The 17743-nt window shown below is 38.5% G+C and overlaps 1 protein-coding gene across 6 annotated transcripts in view; it reads left to right on the plus strand.

Moving 5' to 3' along the window:
• CHM (CHM Rab escort protein) overlaps positions 1 to 17743 on the plus strand; it is a 134525-nt gene that overhangs the window by 47158 nt on the left and 69624 nt on the right. For 2 of the 6 annotated variants that reach the window (XR_013347120.1, XM_077826582.1), the window contains exons 5-8: positions 5798 to 6182; positions 12053 to 12169; positions 12792 to 12912; positions 15856 to 16081. Coding sequence is in view for 5 of the 6 variants with exons in the window: in XM_077826582.1 (XP_077682708.1) it covers positions 5798 to 6182; positions 12053 to 12169; positions 12792 to 12912; positions 15856 to 16081 (849 nt within the window). In the remaining variant the exon portion in view is untranslated. Of the gene's footprint in view, positions 1 to 1679; positions 1761 to 2102; positions 2171 to 5797; positions 6183 to 12052; positions 12170 to 12791; positions 12913 to 15855; positions 16082 to 17743 lie in introns of those variants that run through there. The other 4 variants (XM_077826583.1, XM_077826585.1, XM_077826584.1 and 1 more) reach the window with 4 other exon arrangements.

A 17743-nucleotide genomic window follows, 5' to 3' on the forward strand; every position in this document is an offset into this window, starting at 1 on the left:
GATAAAAGTAGCAAACAAAAAGTTTGCCTAAACAACTTAAAACTTTTTTTGAGAGAGTTGATCATGGTACTTCTGACAGCTTACATGTTCTGTCTGGATTTTGTTGTTGTTGTTTCTTAACTTTATAACGCCTATGAAGTAACCATTAAACATTTATTTTGAAAGAATAAACAGCTGGGTAGCAGTATAATATATACTGTGCAAATTTGAAATGAATGGCCTCAGAACAAAGTGCATCCATCAAAGGAGAAGAATACTGTTTCTGCAACAAGCTGTATTGAAAAAAGGCAAATGGCTGAAAAATAAATAGTGAACACCTGTGCTGAATAAATTAACCAGCTGGTTGGCAATTTTTCATTTGACCTATCTGAAGGGGTGGCTGTTACAAGGCATTAATAAGACACATTCACTTTGAGATATTCCTTTGTTACTACCATTAATTGATGAATGGTGGTAGATAATATTCAAAATTTACACAACAATTTGCCTGCAGATGTATCCTTTTTGTGAATTAGTAGAAAATTGTCTGTCCAAAGGTTTAATTTGAGTGATTTTTCTTTTTTTATAGACACAGTTGTTACATTATTCAGGGATGGTTATTCCTATAGGAAAGATGTCATGACTTTGGTTTTAAAAAGGGGCTGGACTTCTATTATAAAATGAGTAGACCTGAAAATCATACAAATTGAGATGTTCATGAAGGGGGAATTGAATAGAAATAAGTTAGTACAGTGGAACTTCCTTATATAGTGAAAGTTTGATAAAATAAACTTCCATTTAGAGTGAGGTGGAATGCTTTGCAAAGTCCAAATTGAACGCGGGTTGTAATGAATTTCTGCGTAAAGTGAAATAGTTCTGTGAATTCAACTTGAGGCTTCCACAACGTCTGCATTTTGACAGAGAAGAACTTTGTATGTAAGGATACAGCCAGGGTGAAGTAAGACCTTCATTTTAATGTTTAAATAAATATGTATAGCTTATACATTAAGTTTACACAAACACGATATCCTATTATACAAATAAATACCACAACAATATTGAATTGATTTCTAATTGTACAGGTTAGCCGAAATTAATTTTCAAAATATTTTCTAAGGAAAAAAGTAGTCATACTATATCATTTAAGATATTGTAGATAGACATTAACACTATATAGAGAACATTAATTTATAAAAAGTTAATATAAATCAAAATAAAAATGACACAGCAAAACCGTGATCATTTCAGATTTTTTGTGTGAACACGTATGTGTGAATTATTTTTCATTGGACTGTTCCAGTATAAGTGTATGTATAAATATTTATGTAAATTGTAGGTTTATGATGGATTCTGAATATGTAATGCTATGGTATAAAAGTTTTATTGACATAGGTTGAGAATAGCTGCATTGCTCGTGTGCACTAGAGTCATATGTGACTTTTACAAATGGACCAGAATGAGTGCCTTTCTACCAAACCATACTGGTGTTTATTATGCCCCATTTACTAGAAAAACTTTTACAAATTTTGGGGAGTTTCCAATGTGATTAGCTGTTGTTTTTACCAAAGTCACGTGATTTAATACCATAAGGCACCTTAATACCATACCAACTCTATAGATATCAGACAGAAAAGTAAATCAGAAATTTCTAAAATTACATAATCTATAAAATTGTCATGAAGCCTCAATTATTATTTCAGAGGGAGAGGTATTCCCATCTTTCCAGAACCTCGTTCTAGAACTGACTGTTCCTATGTTTATGGAACCATAAACCTGTCTATGGGTCCAGGACTGAATATTCGCTATCATGCTCCATTGTGTAACTTTGGGGAAAATTTCCATGATGGCCTGGGGCGGGAGGAGGGTGAATGTTTGTGTAGCAATTTTAAATAAAAATGACAGCTTGAAATCTGCTCAGTTTTTTAGCATGAGTTATTCAAAGGTGTATATAATAATATACCACAAGGTTCTGCAGTGTCACTTAGCCAACTCTACTTTGGGTGGGAGAAGTGGGTGTACTATACTTGGAAAAAATCTACACGGGACCAACAAAAGCAAAGTACTAAATTGTAGTAATTTTAACTGTAATTCAGCATATTATCCTTAAACTTTTTTTCTTTCAGGTTCCACAGCCTCTATCCCATCTGAAGCAAACTCCATTTAGAATATAAATGAATAGTAATAAAAATTTAATAATATACTCTATACTGAAATGCCAATTTACTCAACTCCCTGTGGACTGGCTTCAACAGGGTTAAAGATCAGGGTTCAACAGGGTTAAACAGATAAAGATCTCCGCATGGTGCTTGCTGGCATATCCCTTTTCAGTATGATCTGGCCAGCTACAGCAGGGATGGCACTAGGAGGGTCTGAAAATAAAGCATAAGTAAATAAGTGAACACTCACAGATGCTCCCATCTTCCTCTCCTTATGCTTGTGGCAAACTAGGTCCATGTCACTTCCACAAGGGAAAAGTTCTGGTTCCTGCTGTGTAAGGGGCTACCTCCCCTTCCCCTGCCAACTAGGGTGACCAGGTGTCCGGTTTGCGACTGGAACATGTGGTCGAAAAAGGATCCTGGAGGCTCCGGTCAGCGCTGCTGACCGGGCCGTTAACTGTCTGGTTGGCAGCACCTCTGTGCTGCATGGCTTCCGGGAAGCAGCCATCATGCCCCCCGCCCCCTCCACTTCCTACATATAATAGCAGCCAGTGGGCTCTGCATGCTGCCCCCACCCCAGGTGCTGCCCCCGCAGCTCCCATTGGCTGGGAACCGTTGCCAATGGGAGCTGCGGGGGCGGTGCCTGTAGATGGGGCAGCGTGCAGAGCCACCTGGCTGTGCCTCCATGTAGGAGCCTGAGGGGGGACATGCCAGCTCCTTCCGGGAGCTGCTTCAAGTAAGCACTGCCCAGAGCCTGACCTCCTCCCGAATCCCGGCCCTTATTCCCCTCCCCCCACCCTGTGAATCCCTCAATACCATCCCACAGCATCCTCTGCACCCCTAAACCAGTCATCCCCAGTCCCATCCCAGAGCCCACACCCCCAGCCGGAGCCCTCACCCCCTCCTTCACCCCAGCCCTCTGAGCCAGCCCTGTGAGGGTGGGGAGAGTGAACCATGGAGGGAGGGAGGGAGGGATGGAGTGAGTGGGGGTGGGGCCTCAGACAAGGGGCCTCGCAGAAGAGGCAGGGCAAGTAATGGGGCAAGGGTGTTCGGTTTTGTGCGAGTAGAAAGTTGGTAACCCCACTGCTAATGTGCTCGCCACTGCTGCCTTTGCTGCTATGCTGGGGATGATTGAGTCAGTCCTTATGGCTTGTGTCACTGGGGTCTCTATGAGGTTCCTGGGCACTCCCAAACCCAGAGGTGGGGAGTCAGGAGAGATGCAACCACATGTAACCATGCCAACTCCTCTGCCTGCTGCTTCCTTGTAGTAGCCTTTTCTTCCCAATCCAGAATGGCACCCCTGGTTTGGGGAAGGGCTTATTATCCATCCCCTTACGTATGCAGGAGCCAGTAGGTTTATGCTGCACTTCTGTACAACCAATCAGACACAGAACCCTCATCAAGCCTGTAGGGTGGGGTATTGCAATCCTTAAAGGCATCTAGGGTTTTCTTCCAATGATGACTCTGACAAAGTGCCCCTGCCTCTGAGGAAAGGGTTGCATTTTGGTAACACTGCTGTTAGGAGAATTTTATATGTACTGATAGCCACTGGAATTATAAACTGTACCCTTGCAGATCACCTTTAAAATCACAGTTCATTAGTTTTCAGCTGAGCTTAAAATGTTTATTCAGTGCCTTAATGGCTTGTGGTAGAAAGATGAAAAAGATAATGCAAAATTGTTGCTGAATTGCTTTCACTTATAATGACATTGATTTGATTCATCTCAGTTGGTAGCATAAACTAAAATTTCAAGTTCAAAAGTACTAGTTGCTGAGGTAGACTTCATTGAAGTCCAAGATGAAAAAGACAGATGAGATTAAATGTGGAGTTCTGCTTTATAAGGGGAATTTTAAAGAATTTTTTCATTATGAAAATGAGGAGGACTGAGCAAAATACTTGCTACTTAGGGTGACCTCCCTTCTCTGACCAGGTAGCCTTTAGTGTAGGCATATTACAGATTAATCAGAACTGCACAAAGGCATGCCTTCATTAAAATATTTTACTTAAGCTTATTTCCTGATGATTAGATACAACCTACGTTTAATGGCATTCTGGGTGTATGTTTGTATTTGGTTAACAAGTGAACTATACTGCTTTAAAAAAAGGTTTTTGATACTTGAGGAGACTGGCCATTTCCCATGTTCATATCACCTAAGTGGCTAATTTTCAGGGTTTTGTTAAGGAGATGTTGAGGAGGAAGAATCTATGGCTGCTGGGAGGCAGGGAGCAGGTTGGGAGTCTGCTTGCAGTGAGTCCTACTTAATCATGCTTCTTCTCTGCCAGGAACCTTCTTGTTGCTGGTCACTGGTGTTCTTAGTGAGTCTCTCCTGTTCTGTTTCTAGGTCCCACCTTATCCTCAACCCATAAAGTAGTAGTGAGCAGAATGAGCTTGCAGTAGGAGCCAGGGTCATGGTGGGTTAAATCTAACATTAGCAGTAGCCAACAGCTGAAAGCAGGGAGGCTGGGAGAATGAGGCTCTATGCTTGCTTGGATGGGTGGTGGCCCTTCAGAAGATCAAAGCACGTGCTAACAGGGAGAAAACTCTTGTGGAGGTGGGGATGAGCCACATTTTGCAGGAAGTACAGGGGCCCAAGGTATGCATGAAGCAAGAGTAGAACTTTTCCTTGGGGCCCTATAGGTTTACAGAATACACATATCCTGAAAATTACATGGTTATATGGGTCTCATGTGGTTATTAAAGGGTTAATAAATTATTAATAGATGTTATAAATGTGTAACATACACAAGTAGTGTGTATTATAGATGGTTATAAGCACATCAAAAATGGTAATAGATTATTATAAATCACGATTATAAGCAATTTATTGGATTCCATAAGAATCTGACAATTGATTAACTATTTATTCATTAATCCTGTATATTAAAGTCTCATTTATAAATTTATTTACAAAGTGACTGAATTGTACGTACATAAGCCCTGAATACTGAAATCTGAACCACATAGGTCTTCAGTGAGACTCCACACTGGAATAAGGGCTGGTTTACGTAAATCAGATTGCAGGATTAGGACCAAAAAAATATATTGAAAGCTCTTATGTGCCAAAACTTCAGTTCACAATTTTGTATTTCTCTTGAACAATTGATAGACTCATAGTCATAATATTCTTATTCAAATCAAGTATTCCTTATTCTGAGAGTAGTCCCTTTGTCTTAAATTACTTGCTTTTCAAATATCTTCAGTGACTTAATGATTTAGGCTTTCCAACAGGTTTTTGTATCCATATAAAAACATTTCAAATGACCTTTTAGTATCTGTTTATTTTTAATATCACACTCCTTGTTGTTCTATTTTGGCAACTAACATCTGCTGCATTGTTTATCATGTTGAGTTTTAAGAGTTACTTGTTCTGTTAATTTGCCTGGTCTCATGTTTTTTTAATGGAAAATAAAAATACAGATATGGAGTTTGCAAGTCTACTATTTTATATGTTAAAGTAACCCACATGAGTAATAGCTTTATAGTCAGAGAACCAGAGTAGTTCAGCTGATCCAAATAAGACACCTGATTTGGACCAGGCAGATGAATCTAACACCTTTCATGAAAGGGCTGCAGATATTTTCCATTCTTTGTAGTAACTCATAATGTTGCTTGAAATAAGTTCAGTTTTAAGGCTATTTTAAAGACTCTCTTTTTAATCAGTCAGGATTTAGCTGAAGACGTTAAAGAAGCTGGTGCATTGCCAAAGCTGCCAGCCTTTGAAGCTTCTGATACTCGTGAGGCTGCTCAGGAGTCTGAAAAAGAGAGCCTGCCGGTGCAAAGCCAGTCATTAGGGACCGAGAACTGTGAAATATCTCCAGAAAGTGTTACGTGCAATGATCCGGAGAGTATGACAGAAAGGAAGGATGCAGAAATGACCTCTGAGAGAGAGAACCTCTGTGATGCAACTTCTGACCAATCTGCTTTGGAAACAGGAAAAACAGAAAATGTATCAACTGCAGAAGCTGCTGCCTTGAAACCAAAGAAAATTACTTACATGCAAATTGTTAAAGAAGGCAGGAGATTTAATATTGATTTAGTTTCCAAGGTAGGAACTAGTTGACTTTCTTCATAAAAAAACATTTACTTCATTAAAAAAAATTGAAAATACCTTGTGGACGTTTAAGGGTTTAACAAGGCGGTCATAACCTCACTGGGGAAAAAAATTTGTGCTCTAAAGTGGTGTGCATGTTATACTTTTTTAAAATGTCTGTTCAGCATCACAACACAATGTGTGGTCTTGAAGGCCTTTAGTTTTAAACTAAAGAAACCAAAAAATATCAGCTCAGAAGTACAGCTGTAATAGCATATTTCCCTGCAATTGAGCGCTTCAGTCAGAGGTCTAAAACTCTTTTCTGACAGCAATATTTAAGATAAAATGGAACAAAACTATATTTAGAAGTTCATCTAAATGAAAACTTCAGATTTTTTTCAAGATGCAGAGTATTTTTCATATCAACCATATATCTATTTAGGGAGTTCTTTTAAGCACACTTTCCTGAACCCAAGAAATTGCTCCTTTGAAGCCGTCATGGTTCTTCATTAACAAGTATTTATTAGAGAATTTTTAGTTTCCGTGTCATTGACACAGTGGATTGTAATAACTTGCCTATTGAAAAATATCAGAGGCAATTAGTCCTTAATATAACAATTAAGCTGATTGAAGCTGTGTGTGTGTGTTCGTTGTTCTGAATTCCTACTCTTGTGCTGTTTTTAATTAGAGCACAGAGTTACTTCTCAAAACCAGGTTCTTTGCTCTTTGGCTACTTCACAGTATATGTACAGTATACATAAAGTGTGAGGGGGGCAAGGCCAGATGGCTACAGGAAAGTAGTGAGAAACAGGTACGTTAGCCCCAGGCTAAACATATTCCTGTTACCATAGTAACCAAATGGCAGTTGCTCCAGGTTAATCAAGACACCTGGGGCCAATTAAGATCCTTCCAGAAAGCAGTGGAGACAGCTAGGTTGATTGGGACACCTGAAGCCAATCAGGGGCTGGCTGAAACTAGTTAAAAGCCTCCCACTTAGTCAGATGGAGGGCGTTTGTCAGGAACTGTAAGAGGAAGCCACGCTGCTGGAGACACGGAGCAGTACAAACCCTATCAGGTACAAGAAATAAGGCCCTGAGGTAAGGGTGACGTAGATATTGAGGAAGTAGGGGCTGCTGTGGGGAAGTGGCCCAGGGAATCGTACTCGTCCTGTTTCCAAAAATTCATCTACCAAGAGCTGCTACTATCAGGGTTCGTAGGCTAGAGCCCAGAGTAGAGGGTGGCCTGGGCTCCCCCCGCTCCTCTCCCTGACTAATCACTGAGAATGGGAGACAACAGAGACTGTGCGAGGGAGGATAGGTTCTCCTCACCTCCCTTGCTGGCTTATAATGAAAATGGCTCAGTAGGCTGTGACCCTTGCCTCTAGAGAGAGAAGGCCTATGTGGAGGGTCACAGTGAGCCTCTGAGGCTAGCAAAATCCTCTAGGAAGCACGGGACCCACTGAGACAAGGTTGGAGCTTTGTCCCAAAAGCTATGGAAAAATGTCTGCTTCTATGTTGACTTCAGTGAGCTTTGGATCACATCCATAGCGTGTGTAACAGATGTTTTCAAATTCAGAAACTGAATTTTATTATCGGGAGCAGGAAAATAAGCAATTTCTTCAATAACATATTAAAAGCTTAGAGTTAAAATTACAAAAAAACCATTTTTGCTAGATTCTCAGCACTTCAAATACAGATTTTCCAATTATGTGCTGTCACAATGATATTTAAGGTTCTATGATTAACAATTTACAGTAGCTAAAATAGAGAATATTGTGTTATAGAGCACATTTTATGTCCCATATCCCAATGCCTAGACCAATATTGGCAATTATATTGCAGATAATGCTAATTCCACAAAATTCCAGAGCTCTTAGTTGACGGGCAGTGGGCACACCAGAGCACCCAACTGTCTCAATTGGATCTCTAGGGGGACGTACACAGGCAAGGGAGAAACACCTGAACAGATAACTCCTCAATAATGATCTAAAGCTAGGTTACAGTGTAGGACAAATGAAAGTAGAATGGAAGGGGCAGAACAAAGGTAGAAGAAATGGTCTGGCAGAGGGAGACATAAGGGGTAAGAGCAACAAAAGGCTACAGTAAATCACAGCTGTTCACGTCTGGAATTGAGACTTTTTAAGACTGATCCATGCTGCCCTAGATAGTGTTCCAGTAGACCTTTGTCTTGAAAAGGAATCATTAAAACTCACTTCAGAGGCGTGGCTCTTCAGAACTTGAAATCTGAGATGGCAGCCAGGATTTTGCATCTCCTATGGAACTTGACAAATTTCTGCACTCAGGGACAGACAACTTTTAGAATGATAGCACTATATATGTAATTTTCTCCAGTGAGGCATTACTTTTAAATTCAGTAATCCATCTTGTACTAGTGGTTACGTTCATGTCCTCCCAACAGTGTGCAATAAATTTCTAGGTTATACAAAGAGTAAAACAAAGCGGATTATAAGGTTTTATGGCTAAATATGGCTAGTTTCATTCACCAGTTGAATGCAATAAAAGCAGGAACTAAGCTTTTGAAAAACTTCCAGGAATTTTTTAATTAGAGGGGACATGCATTTTAGGGAATATGACGTAATGATATTTAACTCATAGAGGAGAGACACACAAATAACAATTCTTTACTGAAGAAAAGGAAGAAAAGCCAAATTATGTTTGGAAATAGATTGTTAAATAAAGTTTTAGGGAAGCATGATACAGAGAATGCACATTCTTGATGTAGTAATAATAGGCTTTTCAGAACCTGAGTCAAATGTTTTAATAATGTTTACTTAAAAATTCCTTTAAGGTTGTATTTACCTAATCAACATTTGATCAGAGAAAACCAATTTCATATTTTTTTTTACTTCAAGAACATAAGGAACTGTAAAGTTAACTGATTTATAATACTTCCCTAAAGCAGTAAATAATATGAGAAACAGATTAATAGTACAATGTAAATCAAATTAGTCAAATCAAGGAGTTAACCATAATACAAATTAAAATTCTTTAATTTAAAAGAAAACAATTTGAGAACAATAATTGGTCAAATCATTGCATGTGCATAATCAGTAATAAAATCACAAAATTAAGATAACACCAAGGATAAGCTAAGTAAATCGTTCAATCTCTATGCAGTTTATTTAGCAGCTTACTTTCTCTTGGGGATACAATAGAGGCTAAGGTTGGAATCTTACCACAAATTACTAGAGGTTGCCTGGGATGTGAGAAGATTTGCTTTCAGCCTAGGTTGTACTATAGGATTATATGTTCATGCTGTTCTGTATTGTAAACTGAGTCTATAGGGCCCGTGTTTGTGGACTCTGTTGCCAAGCCTACACTTGGGCATCTACACTGCTTTGTAAACCTAGGTTTAGAGTTGCTGGACCCAGGTCTCATAACCATGCAAACATGTTCATAGAGCACTGTACAGAAAGTCTGTCTCGGGTCTGCTGCTTAAACTTCGTTGACACTGCAAAATGACAGCGCTTGGACCCGAGTTGCATTGGGGCTGCAGGCCCGAGTCTTAAAGGCTTTTTGGCCTGAGTCAGATTGATTTGTGTGTGGATGATAGGGGGCTTGGGCTTAAAACGGTCTGAGGATAACTATGCTGTGTAGACATACTCTTACTGGCCACACATACATTCTCCACCCCATTTCCCCCAAAAAACAGTTGACAGGTCTTTCCTGGCAGGCATTCCTGCATAGGTATTCAGGTATCCACTTAAGGAAACAAAAAGATAAGTTACTTGGAGGGCAGGGGGAGAAAGGGGTCTTCTCTTCAGCTCACTTGATTTGTGGAGCTTCAGGGTCAGTTAGGAACTGCAGTTTTGGGAATCTGTCTTTTCACTCAGGTACAATCATGCTTGTGGGCATCCTCTGGTCAACTGGCTGGTCTATGATATTGTCTGTCTGTCTTTTTTTTTTTTTTTTTTTTTGAGGGAAAGTAGGGAAATAAGCCATCTGGTTATCATTATGGTGACCTTGGAAAGCACACTTCTTCCTTGTTTAGTTAGTCTTTTAAGGGTGAAATTCAGGCTGGTATCATCCCACAAGACCTCTGTGTATCAGATATTTCAAACCCCAATTGCATTATCTAATCCTGGTCAAGTGAGGTCATTCTGACCTTGGTCCATCTTGCGGCCCTCCTTTCTACGATACTGCTTCTTTGTCACGTCCACAAATCTGTATATTTTTCCCAAGCAACCAATAACAGGGGAATAACAAAAGAAGATGACTTGACCCAGGTAAGGGGAATTGAGATAATTCTGGTGAACAGTCAGGGCTCCTGTATGGCTTTTTTGACGATTAAGGCCTGGCCACTTTCCTGGTCATAACTTTGACTTAGAAAAGTTGTTCATTATCCATTTACATATTTCATGATTACACTTTCTCAAGACCTATGAGATCTCATGACTACAATAAAAAAATTACAGATCTGTCCTTTCTGGGGAATTGTGTGAAAGGTTATTTTGTTCTATCAAAGCTCGAAGCTGCCTCAAAAACTACTTGTAAATCCTGTTAACATAACTTTAATTTGCCATTTTTAAACAAGTTTAATGTCTGCATTACTATGGGTCTATATGTCCTACATATAAACGAAAATTCACCCTTACACTAACTGACTCCTGACTCAATATCACCAACAGGATTAAGACTGAAAAAATTCTCATGGCTCTTTGATAATTCCTGATATAAGGGGAAAATAATACCTACATAAAGCAAGATAACTGTGGCTGTCCATCTTCAGAAGAGGAGGAAAAGGAAAGAAACAAACTTTTTTTATATTTTACATTTTACATTTTACAATTTACACCTGCAGAAATGTAACTTTAATTTAGGCATCAGGTTTTTACGATATTTTAACAGCTTGAAAATACAAGTAAATCAGGACAAATGTGTGGTCAGCATCAAATGAGAGCATAGCCTCTTCTACAGAAAGAAGCAATGCAGTACTAAATTGCTAATTATTTGTATTGTGTTAGTAGAGGTCCTAATAGAAAGTGGGCCCATTGTGCTAGGTGCTATACAGACATATAAAACATGGTCTTGGTATGTGGGTTGAGAGAGAGTGTTAAATTAAAGATGACACCCAAGTTACAGGTCTGAGTGCTGTGGAGCATGTTTTTGGTCATGGTAGTAGGAGAGAAGGGAGAGCTTAAAGGGAGAAAAAACAGGTGCTCATGTTTGGCCATGTTGATTTTTGCGCTGCTCACTGGCCATTCATTAGATATTAGAAAGGTGAGCCTGAAATGCAGGGCTGGACAGAAGAAGATGGACTTGGAGCCAGAAAAAGGGTTGTTTTGTTAACCAGTATACAGATAACTCTATAAGTGGATAAGATCTCCCAGGGAGAGGCTATAAAGGGAGAAAAAGAGGTGGTCTTGGACAGAGCCGCGTATATCTTTCAAATCTCAAGTGACTAGAGCAGAAGACTGTTTCTGTAGCCATTCTGATGATGTAGAAAGGCAAACAAAATACAAAGGAATGTACAGAACTTTTATTGAAATCATACAGCAGTGTTATCTGATAGCCAGCAGTCCCTGTGTAGTACAGATGAGAGCTTCACCTCTTCCCCATACACTGAACCTAATATGCTGATTTTGCCAAACCAATAAAACCATATCACTGATGGGTAGGAATATATTTTCTTATGGGATGCCATCCTTCAGCTATTTTGTGTGTCTCATCCCTCTCACTGACCAAATGTTGTCTTATTCTGGAATCTTTGTATTTCTTCATATCCTCCTATTTCACAGTACTTATTTATAAGCAATTATGGGAAAGAGCCTATAAATCTGATACGACTGAGGTAACTATTTCATTTTGATGTAAGTGCTTGGTTTTTCTTTATCCTCAATTATTTTATTTTCTTGATTTCTACAGCTACTCTATTCCCAGGGACTGTTAATTGACCTCCTAACTAAGTCTAATGTTAGCCGATATGCGGAGTTCAAAAATGTCACCAGGATTCTTGCATTTCAAGAAGGAAGAGTGGAACAGGTACTGTAGAAGAATGCACTATATAAGTTGAATTGATTCTGAAATATAAATGAGTTGAAATTGATATTCATGAGACGTTTTGCAGTTGTTTGTTAGTATTTTTCCTGGAAAATGTCTCTATTTGCTCTCTGACGTGATAAGCAGGTAATTCTACTGTCTCACTTCATAAATTAAATGTTAAGATATTGTTCTGCTGAAAGAAGCATGTGGAACTAAGTAGACTACTGCCTTAGACCTTAAGGTCATGTCAAACTACTGTTGACTCAGCAATTTTTTAAGCAATTTTTTAAATCTAAAAAAAAAAGCTAATTTTGTAGTTTTCAGACGACAGAGGTAGACTTGATCTGTCATTTGCTCCTGGTTAGGAAGGAAATGCCATTATTAGGCCAATGGCAACAGGAGTTATTTGGCAAAGTTAAGAAAAGTTGTTCATATTTAACTATCTCTGCAGTCAGCAAAGATGCTGTTGAAGCTGATGGAAAATAAAGAAAAACAAAAACAAAGTATCAGGATATTCTGGTTATTGGGAATAGATGAATATTAAAATGCTCAGCAGGTAATCAGTATAACAAATCTTTTTCCTTTCTTCCCTTCGAAAAACTACTAAAATATTATTTTCCAGGTACCTTGTTCCAGAGCGGATGTCTTCAATAGCAAACAGCTCACTATGGTGGAAAAGAGAATGCTAATGAAATTTTTGACATTTTGTTTGGACTATGAACAACATCCCGAGGAATACCAAGGTAGTGCATTTCACTGAAATGTTGCACAGCCATGTGTTCATTCAGTTACCTGTAGTTTTAATAGTGCTCCTCTGTTTTCACCCTATTTACTTTTATCGATTCAGTTTCAAAGTATGTTTTGACCGTTTCCTGACCTTTTCACTTCGATATTAAATTCTGCTTCTCAAACTCCCACTCCTTTATTTTTCTCAATTTCACTCCCCCCCCACCCCTTGTTTCCATAGTATATTGCTGCTGGTTTGCAAAATGTTGTTATAAAGTAACTATTTTTTACTGAAGTATTTGCTAACTTGATATGATTTACACGTTTTTTTTCTCTTTTGGATAATGAATACATCTTATTTTTGATACCCTTAACAGATGTTGCTGTAAACCATGTACAATGAGTACTCATGTACAATGAGTCCGTCTTATACCTTTAAAAAAGATGTTTTAATTCTATACTTGGAAGCAGTTCCTCTGGGCAGGCATAGAGTAATACCCCCTGCACCCCCCCCCCACTCTCTAGAGTTGCATGGAGGGGAGAAAGAAAACCAGATCTGAGTAGAGTTGAACCAGGAGCTGTAGGAATAGGTGGACAGTAGTCAAAGAAAAAGGAGCCGAGCCCAAGCAAAACTATGAAAATCAAGGCTATTTTGGATTGGATTTTGTGACTATTTGGAAGCTACTGAAGGTGTCAAAGGATGTAGTGATGTGCTCTCCAATCCTGGAATGAGAGAGTAGTTTGCCTGAGGCATTCTCTGCCCTCTAAAATTTAGGGTCTGAGTTAGAAAATACGTGGAAAATAAAATGGCAACACACTGAGGAGAGGAAGTTAAGACGTTACAAAGATTTCAGAGACTGAAGAATCCAGGTGCCTTAATAGATGACAGAAAATGTAAAATGGCTTTGCTTTTGAACAAAGGATGTATTTGAGTACATTAGTTATTGTAAGTGAATTTGGAGTTGCTTTGGCTGAATGTGACCATTGGATTGGGTGGCTGAAATAATAGCAGGCAAGATGCCAAGCACGTGTCAGAAAAGAGAATTGGTCAATATAGATAATGAAATGATAAAACTAGCAGAGGGAAGTATGTGACGGACTAGTGATGAACTCTGAGAGATCCTGAAGGTAAAAACTCATTAGGCCAAAGTGCTTTATAGATTACAGGCAATTTCAGGTTTGCTGCTGGTGGAAGAAATAGAGGTACTCAGAGAAAGAATATAAGGTGGTATTTAGAAAATTTATTAGGTACCAAAAAAGAGACACCACATCAATTTTAGATGCAATTCATTGATTCATATACTAGCATGACATTAGATTTATTTTACTTCCAGAGATAGTTACACAGACTTTGTTACCAGATTTAAAGCCACCCTTGAAATAATTAAATATATTTTTAGTTAAGTTTAACTAATTGAAATTTTTCAGAACTTTAAAGCTGCTCCTCTTGAGACCATTATATTCATTTGGGAGGGCAGATTTCTAATGGGGAGTGCATGGCAGTGAATTTTTTCAAAAGCTTTTTCTCTAAAATGTAATATTATATAGAAAGCCTAAAATGGAGAAAGGCTGAGCTACCTTTTTTATAAAGACAATACAATAAAAGAAAATGTAGTGTATTTTATGATTTGCTGCATGGCTGTACATAGGTAGTAAAATATATTTGTAATAAAACAGTGGCTGAAGTTCAGATAGAAAATATACTTTTGTAATATTTGTCATTGCACTGTAGGAAATGTCTGAATTATAGTCCTGAATTTTGAAATGACCAGAATAAGCCTAAGAAAAGAGACTTCTTAATTATATAGAATGACATGAGTAGCTGAAATACAGCAGTTGCCATTTAAAAGAAAAAGAAAAATTTATTAACCATGGTAATTAAATTTAACACAATATTTGAATTTTCTTTAACTATGTGAAGTGTTGCAGACATGCAATATCTGCATTCAGATAGCTTCTTAAGGATTTATGTATCTACAAGTGCATCAACAATAATATTAAAAAAAGGAAAGGAAATCCTAATCACCTGCTCTTCGTTCCTTGGTACATCCCATTTCCACTCAGTTGTTGTTTTTTTATGAATAATAAGTCAGCCATTTACAATACAGACGCCCCCCAACTTACGCAATCATTCTGTTCCGGAAAGCCTTTCATTTCTTGAATTTTGTGTAAGTCAGAAATGTATACCCGTACAGTACGTAAAATTTTCCGCAACTCGAAAATCCTGTTTCTGGCTTGTGGAACTTTTTCCGTAAGTGCGAATTTACGTACACCTGGGGAGAGTCTGTATATTCCAAGTGTTCAGCATTCAGGATGCTGTTCTAAGAGCTTGTATGCTTTAACTACACCCATATAATTAAAATGTTACAACACACGTGTCTCCCAAGTGATGCAACCTGTTTCAAGATGCCTCATCCCACTTGAGCTTATCCTTTTCCCTTCTGGGAGTAAGCTATACTAGTATAAAGGCACCTTTATGCTGATATAACTGTCCACACTAGGGGATGTCACTATTTTGGTAGAAAATTGCATCCCTAATAGAAATAGCTAAATTGTACAACAATTATATTTAGATCAGGCCTAACTCACTGAATAGATGAAAACATTTTTAGATGTGTCACTACTACTCTGTTCTCCTAAAACCTGCCAGACTACTGGAGTCTCTTCACAGGCAGTGGATTTCTGTCATTCTTAAAAGTAAATTTTTTGAGATTCTTTTTTTAATTCAAAGTCAAGGCTGACAGTCCTTTTTTAACTTCTGTCTCTTTGGCTTACCCATTTCCAGTTAGACACATTGAAAAATTAAGTTGTCATTACTAAACTGTAATATTTTCTTTTGTGTTCACCTTTAAAAGAAACATTCTTACATTTAAATATTTTTAATTGGAATTCTAATGGGGAAAAATTGCCTTGTTAAATTGCATCCTTTACTTGAATTCTATTTTTTTTTTCTGTAACAGATTACAAGGAACGTAAATTTTCAGAATACTTGAAAACCCAGAAATTAACGTCTAACTTGCAGCACTTTATTCTGCATTCTATTTCAATGGTGTCGGAGGCTGACAGTGACACCATAGATGGGCTGAAGGCAACAAAGCACTTTCTTCAGTGTCTTGGCCGCTATGGCAATACACCCTTTTTGTTTCCTTTGTATGGTCAAGGAGAGATCCCACAATGCTTCTGCAGGTAAGCAGGACTTTTTATATTTTTTTAATGTAAGTGGAAATATTTGATAACCTTATGCTAACACATTTCTGTAGACTTGTAATAACATCACTTTTGTTTGGCTTGTATTTTTGTAGATTAGAAAATTTTCAACTCGTTCTTACAGTTTTTAGAAAAGAGATTGCTTTTAGAGCAGTGTAGCATTCAACTGGCCATTTCAGTGTGACTGTTTAGAAGAAGGGGGTAAAAGTTCATCTGTTTTAATTTTAAAAAGCAGAAATTTTAAGATTCTGTTAACTTAAATAATATGGCATAAATTTAACGATGACTGACTATAAGTAGAACTTTTTGACTGGCTATCAATGATGGGCAGTCATGGCAATAATACATTGCTACATGGTAAATGTGCTACATTACCTTTTCAGAACAGTATTAAGTCACTTAAAACACTGCCTTCCTAAAAGGGATCCCATTGCACTTGTTGGTAGTGTGACGGGTTCGGTCACAGAGACCCCCTTGGGACTGTCACCTGATGTGCTGAAATTACCTCTGAGCCTGTTTTGCCTACCAGTTTTGGACTCCTGAACCCTGTCTTGTTGAACTAGACATGTTAGCCTGCTGCAACACAGACCCAGAGTCTAGTCCACGCTTCCAAAGCTGCAGACTTAACTGCAAACAGCTCAGCAGGTTACCTGTCTACAACACCCAAATATCCAGTTCCCAATGGGATCCAAACCCCAAATAAATCTGTTTGACTCTGTAGAAAGCTTATACATAAATTGTCCACCCTCTATAATACTGATAGAGAGAAATGCACAGCTGTTTACTCCCACAGTTATTTATCACTTACTCTGGGTTTATTAATAAACAAAAGTGATTTTATTAAGTATGAAAAGTAGGATTTAAGTGATTTCAAGTAATAACAGCCAGAACAAAGTAAGTCACAAAACAAAATAAAACCAAACACGCAAGTCTAAGCCTAATACATTAAGAAACTGATTACAGGTAATATCTCACCCTCAAAGATGTTCCAATAAGCTTATTTCACAGATTAGAGTCCTTCCTAGTCTGGGCCCAGTCCTTTCCTCTGGTACAGTCCTTGTTCCAGCAGATATCTTAGGTCGTAAGCAGGGTTTTTTTCGTGACTGGCCGCCTTCACACCCCCCCCCACGCCCATAGCTTTGGCACAAGACGGGAATCTTCTGTCTGTGCTTGTCCCCACCCCCGCCTCATCAATGGAAAAGTACAAGGATTAGGATGGATTCCAGTATCAAGTGACAGTTTTCTGAGTCCTGATACTACATTGTTCACAGAATGTACAAGTACTGCAGTTCTGGGTTCTTACTTCAAAAATTCTCATACTTCTGTACTACACCCAGTCCCTGAAAATAATTAAGATAAGGAGAGGCATTGATTCTAAAATAAAAACTTGTTGATCATACTTCTCTGACAATACACAGCAGTTCTCTTGTTCTAGTAACATTGCTGGGGCCATGACAGTGACACTCATTTCCTCAGCTCCAAAGTCTGGCTAATAGGATGGTTAATCATCTTACTATGTCAGGGTTCCCTCCCCACTCTGAACTCTGGGGTACAGATGTGGGGACTCGCATGAAAGACCCCCTAAGTTTATTTCTACCAGCTTAGGTTAAAAACTTCCCCAAGGCACAAATCCTTCCTTGT

This window comes from Eretmochelys imbricata, chromosome 9 (genome assembly GCF_965152235.1).
Source record: "Eretmochelys imbricata isolate rEreImb1 chromosome 9, rEreImb1.hap1, whole genome shotgun sequence".
In the NCBI taxonomy this organism is placed as follows: Eukaryota; Metazoa; Chordata; order Testudines; family Cheloniidae; genus Eretmochelys; species Eretmochelys imbricata.